The sequence below is a fragment of the Bombina bombina genome, chromosome 5 (genome assembly GCF_027579735.1).
Source record: "Bombina bombina isolate aBomBom1 chromosome 5, aBomBom1.pri, whole genome shotgun sequence".
Classification (NCBI taxonomy): Eukaryota; Metazoa; Chordata; class Amphibia; order Anura; family Bombinatoridae; genus Bombina; species Bombina bombina.
This window is the reverse complement of record NC_069503.1, coordinates 422,741,434-422,756,498: the sequence shown is the minus strand read 5'-3', so window position 1 is coordinate 422,756,498 and position 15,065 is coordinate 422,741,434. Positions and strand designations below refer to the sequence as shown.

The 15,065-nt window shown below is 40.5% G+C and overlaps 1 protein-coding gene across 1 annotated transcript in view; it reads left to right on the top strand.

The window, feature by feature from the left end:
* The window catches only part of TCAIM (T cell activation inhibitor, mitochondrial), a 131,364-nt gene that overhangs the window by 85,818 nt on the left and 30,481 nt on the right, over positions 1-15,065 (top strand). Inside the window, exons 7-8 of the mRNA XM_053714262.1 lie at positions 1,642-1,739; positions 14,469-14,560. Of these exons, the coding sequence (XP_053570237.1) occupies positions 1,642-1,739; positions 14,469-14,560 (190 nt within the window). The remainder of the gene's footprint in view (positions 1-1,641; positions 1,740-14,468; positions 14,561-15,065) is intronic.

Genomic DNA, 15,065 nt, shown 5'->3' with positions numbered 1-15,065 from the left:
GAAGGAACGACTTTTGCATAATCTGGACGTAGTCCGTGCCCTGAAGTTCTATTTGCAGGCAACTAAAGATTTTCGTCAAACTTCTTCCCTGTTTGTCGTTTACTCTGGACAGAGAAGAGGTCAAAAGGCTTCGGCTACCTCTCTCTCTTTTTGGCTTCGTAGCATAATACGTTTAGCCTATGAGACTGCTGGACAGCAGCCTCCTGAAAGGATTACAGCTCATTCTACTAGAGCTGTGGCTTCCACCTGGGCCTTTAAAAATGAGGCCTCTGTTGAACAGATTTGCAAGGCTGCAACTTGGTCTTCACTTCACACTTTTTCAAAATTTTACAAATTTGACACTTTTGCTTCTTCGGAGGCTATTTTTGGGAGAAAGGTACTTCAGGCAGTGGTTCCTTCTGTTTAATGTTCCTGCCTTGTCCCTCCCTTCATCCGTGTACTTTAGCTTTGGTATTGGTATTCCATAAGTAATGGATGACCCGTGGACTGACTACACTTAACAAGAGAAAACATAATTTATGCTTACCTGATAAATTTATTTCTCTTGTAGTGTAGTCAGTCCACGGCCCGCCCTGTCTTTAAGGCAGATCTAAATTTTAATTAAACTCCAGTCACCACTGCACCCTATGGTTTCTCCTTTCTCGTCTGGTTTTGGTCGAATGACTGAATATGACATGTGAGGGGAGGAGCTATATAGCAGCTCTGCTTGGGTGATCCTCTTGCAGCTTCCTGTTAGGAAGAGATATATTCCATAAGTAATGGATGACCCGTGGACTGACTACACTACAAGAGAAATAAATTTATCAGGTAAGCATAAATTATGTTTTTTATTTATTTCACCCAGTTATTTTTTTTTTGTAGTGTAGCTGCCCCCCCCTCATTACCATACCCCCCTCCCCATCCCAGATCCCTTTCCCTCAAAGGATCCCACATAGGATCCCCCTCATTGCCCCTCCTTCCCCCTCACTGACGCAGCTTTTTTTTTTCCCCTTACCTGTAGCGTGGCGTAGCGGTCCCTCCAGCGATGGGCCGCCCACCCACCTCCCTCCTTACCCGCCCACCAAAGATCGGCACCACCGCTTTCCGATGCATACAGGGCCCCAGAGTGGCCCTCTCTGCATCGGTAACTCTGCAACTCTATTTCTTCAGTGCCTCACCCGTGGGACATGCAGAAATAGTACAATCTCGCTATTTTTAGCGAGGTCATGGCAGAGAGAAGCCCAGGGTACGGCGCTGGTTGTTAAGGGGTTAAGGCTGGAGGAAGGGAGATTTAATCTCCAGCAACGTAAATGTGTTTTCACTGTCATAGCAACTCCATTGTGGAACTCATTACCTAAGGAGGTAGTAAATGCCAATACCTTAGATACATTTAAAAATGGTTTAGATACATTTCTGGTTAGAAACAGAATTCAGGGATATGATTGCTGGTGTTAAATGGGTTACCTTTTTAATGGGATTAATTTAAGATCCACTGGAGCTTTTATTGTAAATATATTAAGATTTGTATAGGTTGAACTTGATGGACTTCTGTCTTTTTTCAACCTAATCTACTATGTTACTTCATCTGTGTCTGTTCTACAGCTTCATGCTACTGATATTACTAGAGCTGATGTAACCTATATTATATATGTTTAATTACAGGTGGCAAAGAAGTTGGGGTATCTCACATCGCTGCAGCCAACTTCATAGTTTAAGTCGTTTAAGTCAACAAAATCCTGAGTATTTGAAAATGGCTAAAGGTAAAAATCATGCTTACTATTTTTTGTCTTTTTTTTTTGTCTTCATCATCAAATGACATTTGTATGTATACATCAGTGGCTGTTAAATATATTTGTTTATTTTACATTAAAATGTAGGAGGCAGCAAGAAAATTGAGGATCCAATCGCAATAATCTTTCTTTCAGATCAACTTTACTTCATTTTGTCTTTTTTAGTAAGGTATAAAGATAGAAGATGTTCTCCAAAAAATATTTTATTATTATTTTAAATGTGGTGAGTTTTGACACATAATATCAACTGCTAATATTAAAGTGAAAGTAAATCCTAGCGTTTTACAAACACTAGGATTTACTATTGAAACAAATAAAGGGCACTTTCATTCATGAAGTATAAGATACTTCATGTAGAAAGCGCCTTTATTTTGATTCAATTGATTACCGTTCTTAGCTCCTACAGCAGCGCATGGCTAAAAAAAAAATTTGGCTTAGAGGTGACGTTTTCACCTCTTAGCCAATAGCCATGCGTTAAATCGGGCTCCCATGGGCGCCAAGCCGGATTTACCGCACGGCTATTGGCTAAGAGGTGAAAACGTCACCTCTTAGCCAAACATTTTTTTTAGCCATGGGCTGCTGTAAGAGCTAAAAGCGGCGATCGATTGAATCAAATAAAGGAGCTTTCTACATGAAGTATCTTATACTTCATAAATGAAAGTGCCCTTTATTTGTTTCAATAGTAATCCTAGCGTTTGTAAAACGCTAGGATTTACTTTCACCTTAACAGTTCATTGCTGCTGCATGAATCACATTTACCCAAACGCTAACACATTAAGGCCTAGATTACAAGTGGAGCGCTATTAATAATGCAGGGTGCACTATCAATATTGCTAGGTCTAATATTACAAGTCCATGGTAAAACTGAATAACCAGAAAAAGTTCAATACTTCTGAAATCCCTATACTTTCAATGAACGGAGCACCCTCACTAATCATAGCTCATATTACAAGCTGAAATTTATGGGATGTGCACCCTAAAAAAGGTAGCGTGATTTAAGACCTGAAGTAAAGTGTTAGGGCTACAAGTAGTAAAGTATATCATAACACAAGTAAAAAATATTTAGTGGACCCCAGACAAGCCTGGATGCAAAGTCCACAGGGAACATCACACAACCAAGCACACAGCTAGACTAAAAGCAAAATGGAAGAGTTAGTTATAGCATTTGGCCAAATGATAAGCAGAGGACCGCATCAAGGTCTGTTCCTCCCTGGTTCCCTAACCTACAGCCACACAACGCATGCCTTCAACTGAACACACTGAGATACAAACAAGGGTGACACAATTATTTTGTTTAGTTTTGTAGTGTCTTGGGAAATTCCAAAGGACCTGTTTGTATCTCAGTGTGTTGGGTTGAATATGTTTTTTTTTTTGTTGTTTGTTTTTGTGTTTTTTTTTAAAGAAATCTTTGTATTTCTCCTGTTAAGTGTAGTCAGTCCACGGGTCATCCATTACTTATGGAATATTTCTCTTCCTAACAGGAAACTGCAAGAGAATTACCCAGCAGAGCTTGCTATATAGCTCCTCCCCTCACCTGTCATACTCAGTCATTCTCTTGCAGCCTAACTAGATAGGAAGCTGTGAGAGATCTGTGGTGTTTTTTAACTTAGTTTAATTCTACAATCAAAAGTTTGTTATTTTTAAATGGCACCGGAGTGTGCTGTTTATTCTCAGGCAGCTTTAGAAGAAGAATCTGCCTGGGTTTTTTTCTATGGTCTTAGCAGACGTAACTAAGACCCACTGGCTGTTCTCATCTGAGGAAAAGTGAGGTAACTTCAGAGAAGGGGAATAGCATGCAGGGCTCCCCTGCAACAAATGAGGTATGTGCAGTAAATTATTTTCTGAGGAATGGAATTGACTGAGAAAATACTGCTGATACCATTGTAAAGTAAGTTCAGCCTTAAATGCAGCGATAGCGACTGGTATCAGGCTGATGTGTGTGTGTGCACTGAATGTATTTTCTAAGGAATGGAATTGACTCTGAAAATACTGTAAATACTGAAATAATGTATGAGCCTTAACTGCAGTAAAAGCGACTGGTAGCAGGCTTGTAAATAATAATACATAACTTTTAAATGTATGTTTAAAACGTTTACTGGCATGTTAATCGTTTTTTGTGAGGTACTTGGTGATAAAACTTATTGGGGCTTGATTTTTACCACATGGCCATTTTTGTTTTCTGCATAGAAACAGTTTCTGAGCTTCCCCACTGTTGTAATATGAGTGGGAGGGGCCTATTTTAGCGCTTTTTTGCGCATTAAAAATTCAGTCACAATCTGTCTACTTCATCCTCCATGATCCAGATCGTCTCTAGAGAGCTCAGGGGTCTTCAAAATCCATTTTGAGGGAGGTAATCAGTCACAGTAGTCCTGTGACAGTGTATTTGACTGTGAGAAAAACGTTAATTATATAATTGTTATCCGTTTTTGGGTACTAAGGGGTTAATCATCCATTTGCTGGTGGGTGCAATCCTTTGCTAACTTAATACATTTACTGTGAAAATTTGGTTGCTATAACTATTTTTGTTCATTGTTATTTCAACTGTGTCAGTTTTTCTGTGCTTCTTAAAGGCACAGTAACGTTTTTTATATTGCTTGTAAATTAATTTTGAAAAGTATTTCCAAGTTTGCTAGTCTCATTGCTAGTTTGTTTAAACATGTCTGACTTAGATGAATCTCTTTGTTCACTATGTTTAAAGGCCAATGTGGAGCCCAATAGAAATTTGTGTACCAATTGCATTGATGCTACTTTGAATAAAAGTCAATCTTTACATGTAAAGAAATTATCACCAGACGACGAGGGGGAAGTTATGCCGACTAACTCTCCTCACGTGTCAGTACCTGCGCCTCCCGCTCAGGAGGTGCGTGATTTTGTTGCGCCAAGTAGATCAGGGAGGCCCTTACAAATCACTTTGCAAGACATGGCTACTGTTATGACAGAAGTATTATCTAAGTTGCCAGATTTAAGAGGCAAGCGCGATAGCTCTGGGTTAAGGATAGAGCGCGCGGATGAGATGAGAGCCATGTCAGATACTGCGTCACAGTTTGCAGAACGTGAGGACGGAGAGCTTCATTCTGTGGGTGACTGATCTGATCCAGGGAGACTGGATTCAGAGATTTCCAATTTTAAATTTAAGCTAGAGAACCTCCGCACATTGCTAGGGGAGGTATTAGCGGCTCTGAATGATTGTAACACGGTTGCAATTCCAGAGAAATTATGTAGGTTGGATAAATACTATGCGGTACCGGTGTATACTGACGTATTTCCTATACCAAAAAGGCTTACAGAGATTATTAGCAAGGAGTGGGATAGACCTGGTGTGCCTTTTACCCCTCCTCCCATATTTAGGAAAATGTTTCCTATTGACGCCACCACACAAGACTTATGGCAGACGGTCCCTAAGGTGGAGGGAGCAGTTTCTACTTTAGCTAAGCGTACCACTATCCCGGTGGAGGATAGTTGTGCCTTTTCAGATCCAATGGATAAAAAAATAGAGGGTTACCTTAAGAAAATGTTTGTTCAACAAGGTTTTATTTTACAGCCCCTTGCATGCATTGCGCCTGTCACTGCTGCGGCAGCATTCTGGTTTGAGTCTCTGGAAGAGGCCATTCACTCAGCTCCATTGGATGAAATAATGAACAAGCTTAAAACACTTAAGCTAGCTAACGCATTTGTTTCTGATGCCGTTGTGCATTTAACCAAACTTACGGCTAAGAACTCCGGATTCGCCATCCAAGCGCGCAGAGCGCTATGGCTTAAATCCTGGTCAGCTGACGTGACTTCTAAATCTAAATTGCTTAATATTCCTTTCAAAGGGCAGACCTTATTCGGGCCCGGCTTGAAAGAAATTATTGCTGACATTACGGGAGGTAAGGGCCATGCTCTACCTCAGGACAGGGCCAAATCAAAGGCCAAACAGTCTAATTTTCGTGCCTTTCGTAACTTCAAGGCAGGAGCAGCATCAACTTCCTCCGCTCCAAAACAGGAAGGAGCTGTTGCTCGTTACAGGCAGGGCTGGAAAGTTAACCAGTCCTGGAACAGGGGCAAGCAGGCCAAGAAACCTGCTGCTGCCCCCAAGACAGCATGAAGAGAGGGCCCCCTATCAGGAAACGGATCTAGTGGGGGGCAGACTTTCTCTCTTCGCCCAGGCTTGGGCAAGAGATGTCCAGGATCCCTGGGCGTTGGATATCATATCCCAGGGATATCTCCTGGACTTCAAGACTTCTCCTCCACTAGTCCACCCAGTTCCGCGGACGGAACACGGGCAGGGATTCTATTCAAATCTATTTGTGGTTCCCAAAAAAGAGGGAACCTTCAGACCAATCTTGGACTTAAAAATCCTAAACAAATTTCTAAGAGTTCCATCATTCAAAATGGAGACTATTCGAACCATCCTTCCCATGATCCAAGAGGGTCAGTACATGACCACGGTGGACTTAAAGGATGCCTACCTTCACATACCGATTCACAAGGACCATTACCGGTATTTGAGATTTGCCTTCCTAGACAGGCATTACCAGTTTGTAGCTCTTCCCTTCGGATTAGCTACGGCTCCAAGAATCTTTACAAAAATTCTAGGATCACTTCTGGCGGTACTAAGACCGCGAGGCATAGCAGTGACTCCGTACCTAGACGACATTCTGATACAAGCGTCAAGTTTTCAAACTGCCAAGTCTCATACAGAGATAGTTCTGGCATTTCTGAGGTCGCATGGGTGGAAGGTGAACGTGGAAAAGAGTTCTCTATTACCACTTACAAGAGTTCCCTTTCTAGGGACTCTTATAGATTCTGTAGAGATGAAAATTTACCTGACAGAGGCCAGGTTATTAAAACTTCTAAATGCTTGCCGTGTCCTTCACTCCATTCCACACCCGTCAGTATCTCAGTGCATGGAAGTAATCGGCTTAATGGTAGCGGCAATGGACATAGTACCATTTGCGCGCCTGCATCTCAGACCGCTGCAATTGTGCATGCTAAGTCAGTGGAACGGGGATTACTCAGATTTGTCCCCCCTACTAAATCTGGATCAAGAGACCAGAGATTCTCTTCTATGGTGGCTCTCTCGGCCACATCTGTCCAAGGGGATGACCTTTCGCAGGCCAGATTGGACGATTGTAACAACAGACGCCAGCCTTCTAGGCTGGGGAGCAGTCTGGAATTCCCTGAAAGCTCAGGGATTATGGACTCAGGAGGAGAAACTCCTCCCAATAAATATTCTGGAGTTAAGAGCAATATTCAATGCTCTCCTAGCTTGGCCTCAGTTAGCAACTCTGAGGTTCATCAGATTTCAGTCGGACAACATCACGACTGTGGCTTATATCAACCATCAAGGGGGAACCAGAAGTTCCCTAGCGATGTTGGAAGTCTCGAAGATAATTCGCTGGGCAGAGTCTCACTCTTGCCACCTGTCAGCGATCTACATCCCAGGCGTGGAGAACTGGGAGGCGGATTTTCTAAGTCGCCAGACTTTTCATCCGGGAGAGTGGGAACTTCATCCGGAGGTCTTTGCTCAACTGGTTCGTCGTTGGGGCAAACCAGATCTGGATCTCATGGCGTCTCGTCAGAACGCCAAGCTTCCTTGTTACGGATCCAGGTCCAGGGACCCGGGAGTGGTGCTGATAGATGCTCTGACAGCCCCTTGGGTCTTCAACATGGCTTATGTGTTTCCACCATTCCCAATGCTTCCTCGTTTGATTGCCAAGATCAAACAGGAGAGAGCTTCGGTGATTCTGATAGCGCCTGCGTGGCCACGCAGGACCTGGTATGCAGACCTAGTGGACATGTCATCCTGTCCACCGTGGTCTCTGCCTCTGAGACAGGACCTTCTAATTCAGGGTCCTTTCAAACATCCAAATCTAATTTCTCTGAGGCTGACTGCATGGAGATTGAACGCTTGATTCTATCAAAGCGTGGGTTCTCGGAGTCGGTTATTGATACCTTAATACAGGCTAGGAAGCCTGTTACCAGAAAAATTTACCATAAAATATGGCGTAAATATTTACATTGGTGCGAATCCAAGAGTTACTCATGGAGTAAGGTTAGGATTCCTAGGATATTGTCCTTTCTACAAGAGGGTTTAGAAAAGGGCTTATCTACTAGTTCGTTAAAGGGACAGATTTCTGCTCTGTCTATTCTTCTACACAAACGTCTGGCTGAAGTTCCAGACGTTCAGGCTTTCTGTCAGGCTTTAACTAGGATTAAGCCTGTGTTTAAGTCTGTTGCTCCGCCGTGGATCTTAAACTTAGTTCTTAATGTTCTTCAAGGCGTTCCATTTGAACCCCTTCATTCCATTGATATCAAGTTGTTATCTTGGAAATTCTGTTTTTGATGGCTATTTCCTCGGCTCGGAGAGTATCTGAGTTATCTGCCTTACATTGTGATTCTCCTTATCTGATTTTCCATTCAGACAAGGTAGTTCTGCGTACTAAATCTGGGTTCTTACCTAAGGTAGTTACTAACAAGAATATCAATCAAGAGATTGTTGTTCCATCTCTGTGTCCTAACCCTTCTTCAAAGAAGGAACGACTTTTGCATAATCTGGACGTAGTCCGTGCCCTGAAATTCTATTTGCAGGCAACTAAGGATTTTCGTCAAACTTCTTCCCTGTTTGTCGTTTACTCTGGACAGAGGAGAGGTCAAAAGGCTTCGGCTACCTCTCTCTCTTTTTGGCTTCGTAGCATAATACGATTAGCCTATGAGACTGCTGGTCAGCAGCCTCCTGAAAGGATTACAGCTCATTCTACTAGAGCTGTGGCTTCCACCTGGGCCTTTAAAAATGAGGCCTCTGTTGAACAGATTTGCAAGGCTGCGACTTGGTCTTCGCTTCACACTTTTTCAAAATTTTACAAATTTGACACTTTTGCTTCCTCGGAGGCTGTGTTTGGGAGAAAGGTACTTCAGGCAGTGGTTCCTTCTGTTTAATGTTCCTGCCTTGTCCCTCCCTTCATCCGTGTACTTTAGCTTTGGTATTGGTATTCCATAAGTAATGGATGACCCGTGGACTGACTACACTTAACAGGAGAAAACATAATTTATGCTTACCTGATAAATTCCTTTCTCCTGTAGTGTAGTCAGTCCACGGCCCGCCCTGTTTTTACGGCAGGTCTAAATTTTAATTAAACTCCAGTCACCACTTTACCCTATGGTTCCTCCTTTCTCGTATGCTTGGTCGAATGACTGAGTATGACAGGTGAGGGGAGGAGCTATATAGCAAGCTCTGCTGGGTAATTCTCTTGCAGTTTCCTGTTAGGAAGAGAAATATTCCATAAGTAATGGATGACCCGTGGACTGACTACACTACAGGAGAAAGGAATTTATCAGGTAAGCATAAATTATGTTTTTTACGAACAAGAAAATGTCATTAAAATAAAACAAATAAAATATATACATATATATATATTTAATTAAAAATAAAGACATTATCTTCTAAGTGAAGAATAAAGGTATTTTAAGTATTTCTTAACGCACCTTCAGCTTTGATGCAGTTGTCCTAGCGCACCTTTGGGTTAGCACACAAGCAAAAGCCAGAACAGGCATTTGCAGCATGCACCATAGAAGTCTATGGGGAAAGGGAGTTAGCACAGTAGCACTATCCAAACTCCAGATGTTTGCGCATAGTTTTAATCATATAAAAATCCCATACATAGTTTTAATCATATAAAAATCACATACATAGTTTTAATCATATAAAAATCACATACATAGTTTTAATCATATAAAAATCACATACATAGTTTTAATCAAATTAAATTGTGCTTACAAACATTGATATTCAACCATCCCTTGGCTCTGCGTTCAGCTTGTATTGCTCCACACAAGTCTGTACAGAAGCCGGCACAGGACAAGCTTCTTCAATACAGGTTCTCATAACAAATAGTTCTTGTGTATGCGTACATAAACACACCCACGTGGGTAAAATAAAGCTTGGTGCATTTCTAGGCAGACTTTCTCAAGAGTTTCAGAAAAGTGGATCACAAACCTTATCAATTTGTGCAAATAATTATATATACAAGTTTATCTGTATTGCCCCTTAAAGGTACTTACCTGTCCTCTGTAAGGTAATAAAATGGTTACTACTTATTGTTCCAATCCTTTTTCTCGGCTCAACAGTTCATTTGCTGCCTCCTTTGTCAGTGCAGTCTTCTGTGTGCTTTATCCAGTCTGGTTGGTATAGTTTAACCCTGTCACTGCTGAGGTATTTTAAAGCCCTGAGCAGGAGCTGCTCAAAGTCTTTTGCAACATTAATATAAAAAACACACCAAACTATCTCTAAATGTGCTTCTGTAGTGTTAAAATGTATCCCACCTCGTGTCACACTCAGTCCTAGAGACCCAGTTCTGTTGGTGTTTATTGGCTAAGGTCAGCATGAGGATTCCTGATAATTTTATTGTATGTGAATGTCGATATTGGAATGAGAATGTTACAAAATACACCTAAATGCAGGTGCTTCTTTTGGACGTCAGCTTTCCAATAGGGAAACCAATAATTGTTGGTAAAAGCATTTGTAATTTGTTTGTATTAAACAAAAGAGACACAAGAGGGCACCAGCATCACATGTTGCCCACATAAACCATTTAAGTCTGATTGTAACAGTAAAATCACGGTGTGTGTGTGCATATGTTGATTGCAGTAGCTATGTTAGTCCACTGATTGAGAGACAAAAATAACAAGCAATGATCATTTTTATTTCACTAACTAAACATTTTTAAAAAGAAAGCTTTTGAAAGTGTCCTCTCTTTCTCAAGTTTGAAGCAATATTACTTCAGACCTGAGGAAGAAAGGAAACTCTCAAAATCTTGTCATTTTTTTAAATGTATCATTATACTAATGTATCTGTTGTATAAATCTACCAAATTGGTTGAATAATCCTGCAAGTAGGTATTATCTTGCATTTATATTATTTATATTTATATTTTTTACTTAATACCTGCACCCTGGCTAAGTGTGAGTGCAGATCCTATTGGAACGATATTATACAGACGTGGCCACAAGTATTGGTACCCATGAATTTTAATCAAATAAATAATGTACCATTCGCCCTGAAATAACTTTTGTCATCCCTACATTGTTCAGTTGTGCACAATGGGGCCTATCTATCAAGCTCCGAATGGAGCTTGATTCCCCGTGTTTCTGGCGAGTCTTCAGGCTCGCCAGAAACAGCAGTTATGAAGCAGCGGTCACAAAGACATCGCCGCAATTCAACCCGATTGAGTACGATCGGGTTGATTGACACCTCCCTGCTGGCGGCCGATTGGCCGCGAGTCTGCAGGGGGCGGCGTTGCACCAGCAGCTCTTGTGAGCTGCTGGTGAAAATGCTGAATACGGAGACTGTATTGCTCTCCGTATTCAGCGAGGTCTGGCGGACCTGATCCGCACTGTTGGATCAGGTCCGCCAGACCTTGTTAAATAGAGGCCAATATATGGAGCAAATTCTTGCTTATTCTATAAATACATTGTAAAATGACCTGGACAATACTATTGATACCCTTTAAAAGTTACAATAAAGAATAGTTTTTAGTGGTACTTCAAGCAGACTATTCTCTTTTAATTAGTATCACAGGTGTCTTTTAATCTTATAATCACTCAGTCAGCCACTTTAAATGGAGGCAAGTACTCTGCTGTTGTGTGTCACTGTGTGTATCACACTGAACATGGAAAAGAGTATGAAAACCAGAGAGTTGTCTGAGGAGGTTAGAAAGAAGGTACTAGGCAAGCGCGGTCAATGTAAAGGCTACAAGACCATCTCTAAAGAGCTTGACGTTCTTGTGAGCACTGTTCCCAATATTATGAAAAAGTTTAAGGCACATGGGAATATAGCCAACATCCCTGGACGTAGCGGCAAGAGGAAAATTGACCCAAGAATGATGGGAAAAAAAGATTGAATAGTGGATAAAAAACCAAGGACAACTTCAATACAGATGCAAGCTGACATTGAAGCTCAAGGTGCAACAGTTTCAAGTAGCTGTCTGAATGAAAATGGGCTCCATGGTAGAAGGGAAGGACCCCACTTCTAAGAGAGAAACACAAAAAAGCCTCACTGGAGTTTGCCAAAATGCATGTTGACAAGCCACATTCCCTCTGGGACAATGTCCTTTGGACAGACAAACCAAAAGTAGAGCTTATTAGCAAATCACAACTACCGTGAAACTTGGAGGAGGCTCAGTGATGTTTCTTTGCTGCCTCTGGCATTGAGTGCCTAGAATTTGTGCAGGGCACAATGAAATCAAAAGACTATCAAGGCATTCTGAGGCAAAACATTCTTCCCAGTATCAGAAAGCTGTGTCTCAGTCACAGGTCATGGATCCTCCATCAGAATAATGACCTTAAACATACCTCCAAAAAGTACCCAAGAATAGATGAGAAGAAAACATTGGACCCTTCCGAAGTGACCTTCTATGAGTCCAATTCTAAATCCAAGTGAAAATCTGTGAAAAGAACTGAAACTTGCAGTTGGGAAAAGGCATCCATCAAACCTGAGAGAACTGGGGCAGTTTGCCCAAAAATAGTGGACCAAAATCCCAGTTGAAAAGTGTAGAAATCTTATTCAGAGCTACAAAAATCACTTGATTGCAGTTATTGTCTCCAAGTCTGTGCTGCCAAATATAAGGTTACAAGTACCAATTTTTTTGTCCTTACCATTTTCATTTGTTTTACTGTTTAGAGTAATATGTGAAGTCATAAATCAAAAGTTAGTTTCTGGTATATTACATTTGAATTAAAGAATGGTGGCTACCAAATACTTTTTTTTTCCTTTTTATTGAGGTAAGAAGGAGAAAATAAAATACACATTACACTTGAGAAAAACATGATGAATACATGAGTACATCATTGAGGTACCAAATACTTTTATCAATTTTTACAATTGTGTGTTTTTCTAAAAATAAAATGGAAGGGTACCAATACTTTTAGCCATATCTATATCTATCTATCTACTATAATTTTCAATACATTTAAAGGGACATTAAACCCAAATTTTTTTCTTTCATGATTCAGATAGAGAATACCATTTTAAACATCTTTCTAATTTACTTCAATTATATAATTTGCTTTATTCTCTTAATATTCTTTCCTAAAAGCATATCTAGATAGGCTCAGTTGCTTCTGATTGGTGGCTGCACATAGATGCCTCATGTGATTGGCTCACCAATGTGCATTGCTATTTTTTAAACAAAGGATATCTAAAGATTGCACCAAATTAGATAATAGAAGTAAATTGGAATGTTGTTTAAAATTGTATTCTCTATCTGAATCATGAAATATTTTTTTTGGGTTTAATGGCCCTTTAACTAATGAGGGTCATATACTATATATCGGCACTCTAACTTAACGTCTAATGTTCTTGGGCACTGAGTAGTAATTTAATACATTTGGGATATACAATATTGTCCACACCCACTCTTAGGATATATGCCCCAATATACATACATACATATATATATATATATATATATATATATATATATATATATATATATATATATATATATACATATATATATATATATATATATATATATATATATATATATATATATATATATATATTTGCTAATTATGTATGTATAATAAAGGCATGTATATTAAGAGTGGGTACACTGTACAATTTTTGTTGTGTATCCCAAATGTAGGTGTAACACCCATGCCCAGGATTGATCCTGGGACTCTGGGTCTGCAACCTTTTGCCTTGTGCTGTGATTTGTCTTCCGGGCTCCTGAGCTTAGGTGATCCTTTAACCATCCTTCCAGTTTTCTCCTGTGTAAGATGAAAGATTGGACTGATACCTGCTTTCCTGACCTCTGGCTTAGACTTTGCTTTTGGGTTTCTGTATGCTCACCTGTCTAGGCACAGATCCTATTCCAGTGTTCGCTCACCTGTCTAGGCACAGACCCTGTTCCAGTGTTTGCTCATCTATCTAGGCACAGACCCTGTTCCAGTGTTCGCTCAACTGTCTAGGCACAGACCCTGTTCTAGTGTACACTCACCTGTCTAAGCACAGAACCTGTTTCAGTGTACACTCATCTGTCTAGGCACAGACCCTGTTCCAGTATACACCCTCCTGTCCAAGGCCCTGGTGCGGGCATTCCTCCTGTCCAAGGCCCCAGGGTGGGCCCTCCCAAGTCCTGTGTCTCCTGCCAAATCGATTGACCTGCACAGCCTCCTAGCCCTGTGCTCTGTGCACCAATCCTTTGTCTCTTGCTGCTCAGTCTCCAAGTCTAGTGTCCAATAAACTAGGTTTTCTAAGTTTATGCCATAATCCGTAAAAGGGGTATTAGCTCAAAGAAACACATAGCGCTGGCCCCTTTTTACTCACAAAGGACACATAAGCCTGACACCTCAACCACTGGGCTCCCAACACCTAGCACCGATCAGCCGAGGGTGACAGTACGAAATTACTACTCTGTGCCTAAGAAGATTAGAAGTCCAGTTAGAGTGCTCTTATAGACAGTACTGTATATGACGCATATTAGTCAAATGTATTTAAAGTGAAATTTTAATACTAAAATCATGACATTGCTTTAGTCTACTTTTGCATATATTTTTTTGCTGTAAACAAAATAACCGTGTTCGTGTACAAATGTATCACCATTTACTATAGTTCTTGATAGCCAGAATACTCTGATATATCCTAACATAAAGTGATTTTTTTTTTTTGTATTGTCTTGCTCTTAGATTTTATTATTGAAATGTCTCTCTCTCTAGGGCGCACAGTAATATTTACAGAACACACTGGCATGAGTGCAGCAGGCCATGTGATGCTGGGTACCACTGACGTTCATCACCACTGGAGCAATGTAAGTATTATAGCTGTAATATCCTAAATATAATAAACCATTTTGATAAGAAACCATGAAGTTGAACATGACAATTACGTTTGCCAAAGTAATTACAGTACAATTATACAATATATTAAATACTACAATAAAAAGTTAGGCACTAGTGAGACAAAAATTGTGATGGTTTTTATGGTACTCAATGTAACTGAATACTTTATTGTATGTGTGTTTTGTATAAGCACTATGAAAGATTTGCAAGATATGCAATTTATTTGTAGACTGGGGCTGGTAACTATTGGAGTTTACTTCACTATTCTTCAGGCCTGCCTATACGTAACTCAGGACATTCACACAAGCTTGCATACAATGTTTTTATACTAGGATGTTCCTTTAATACTTTCTTATCCCCGAATTCCTGGCTACTGTGTACTTTGTATATATTCTGTTTTAGAAATCTAATAGCATCAGTCAATAGCACCTGGGGTGTCCTCCATAATGCTATTCCTGCACTGCTTTACTCCTG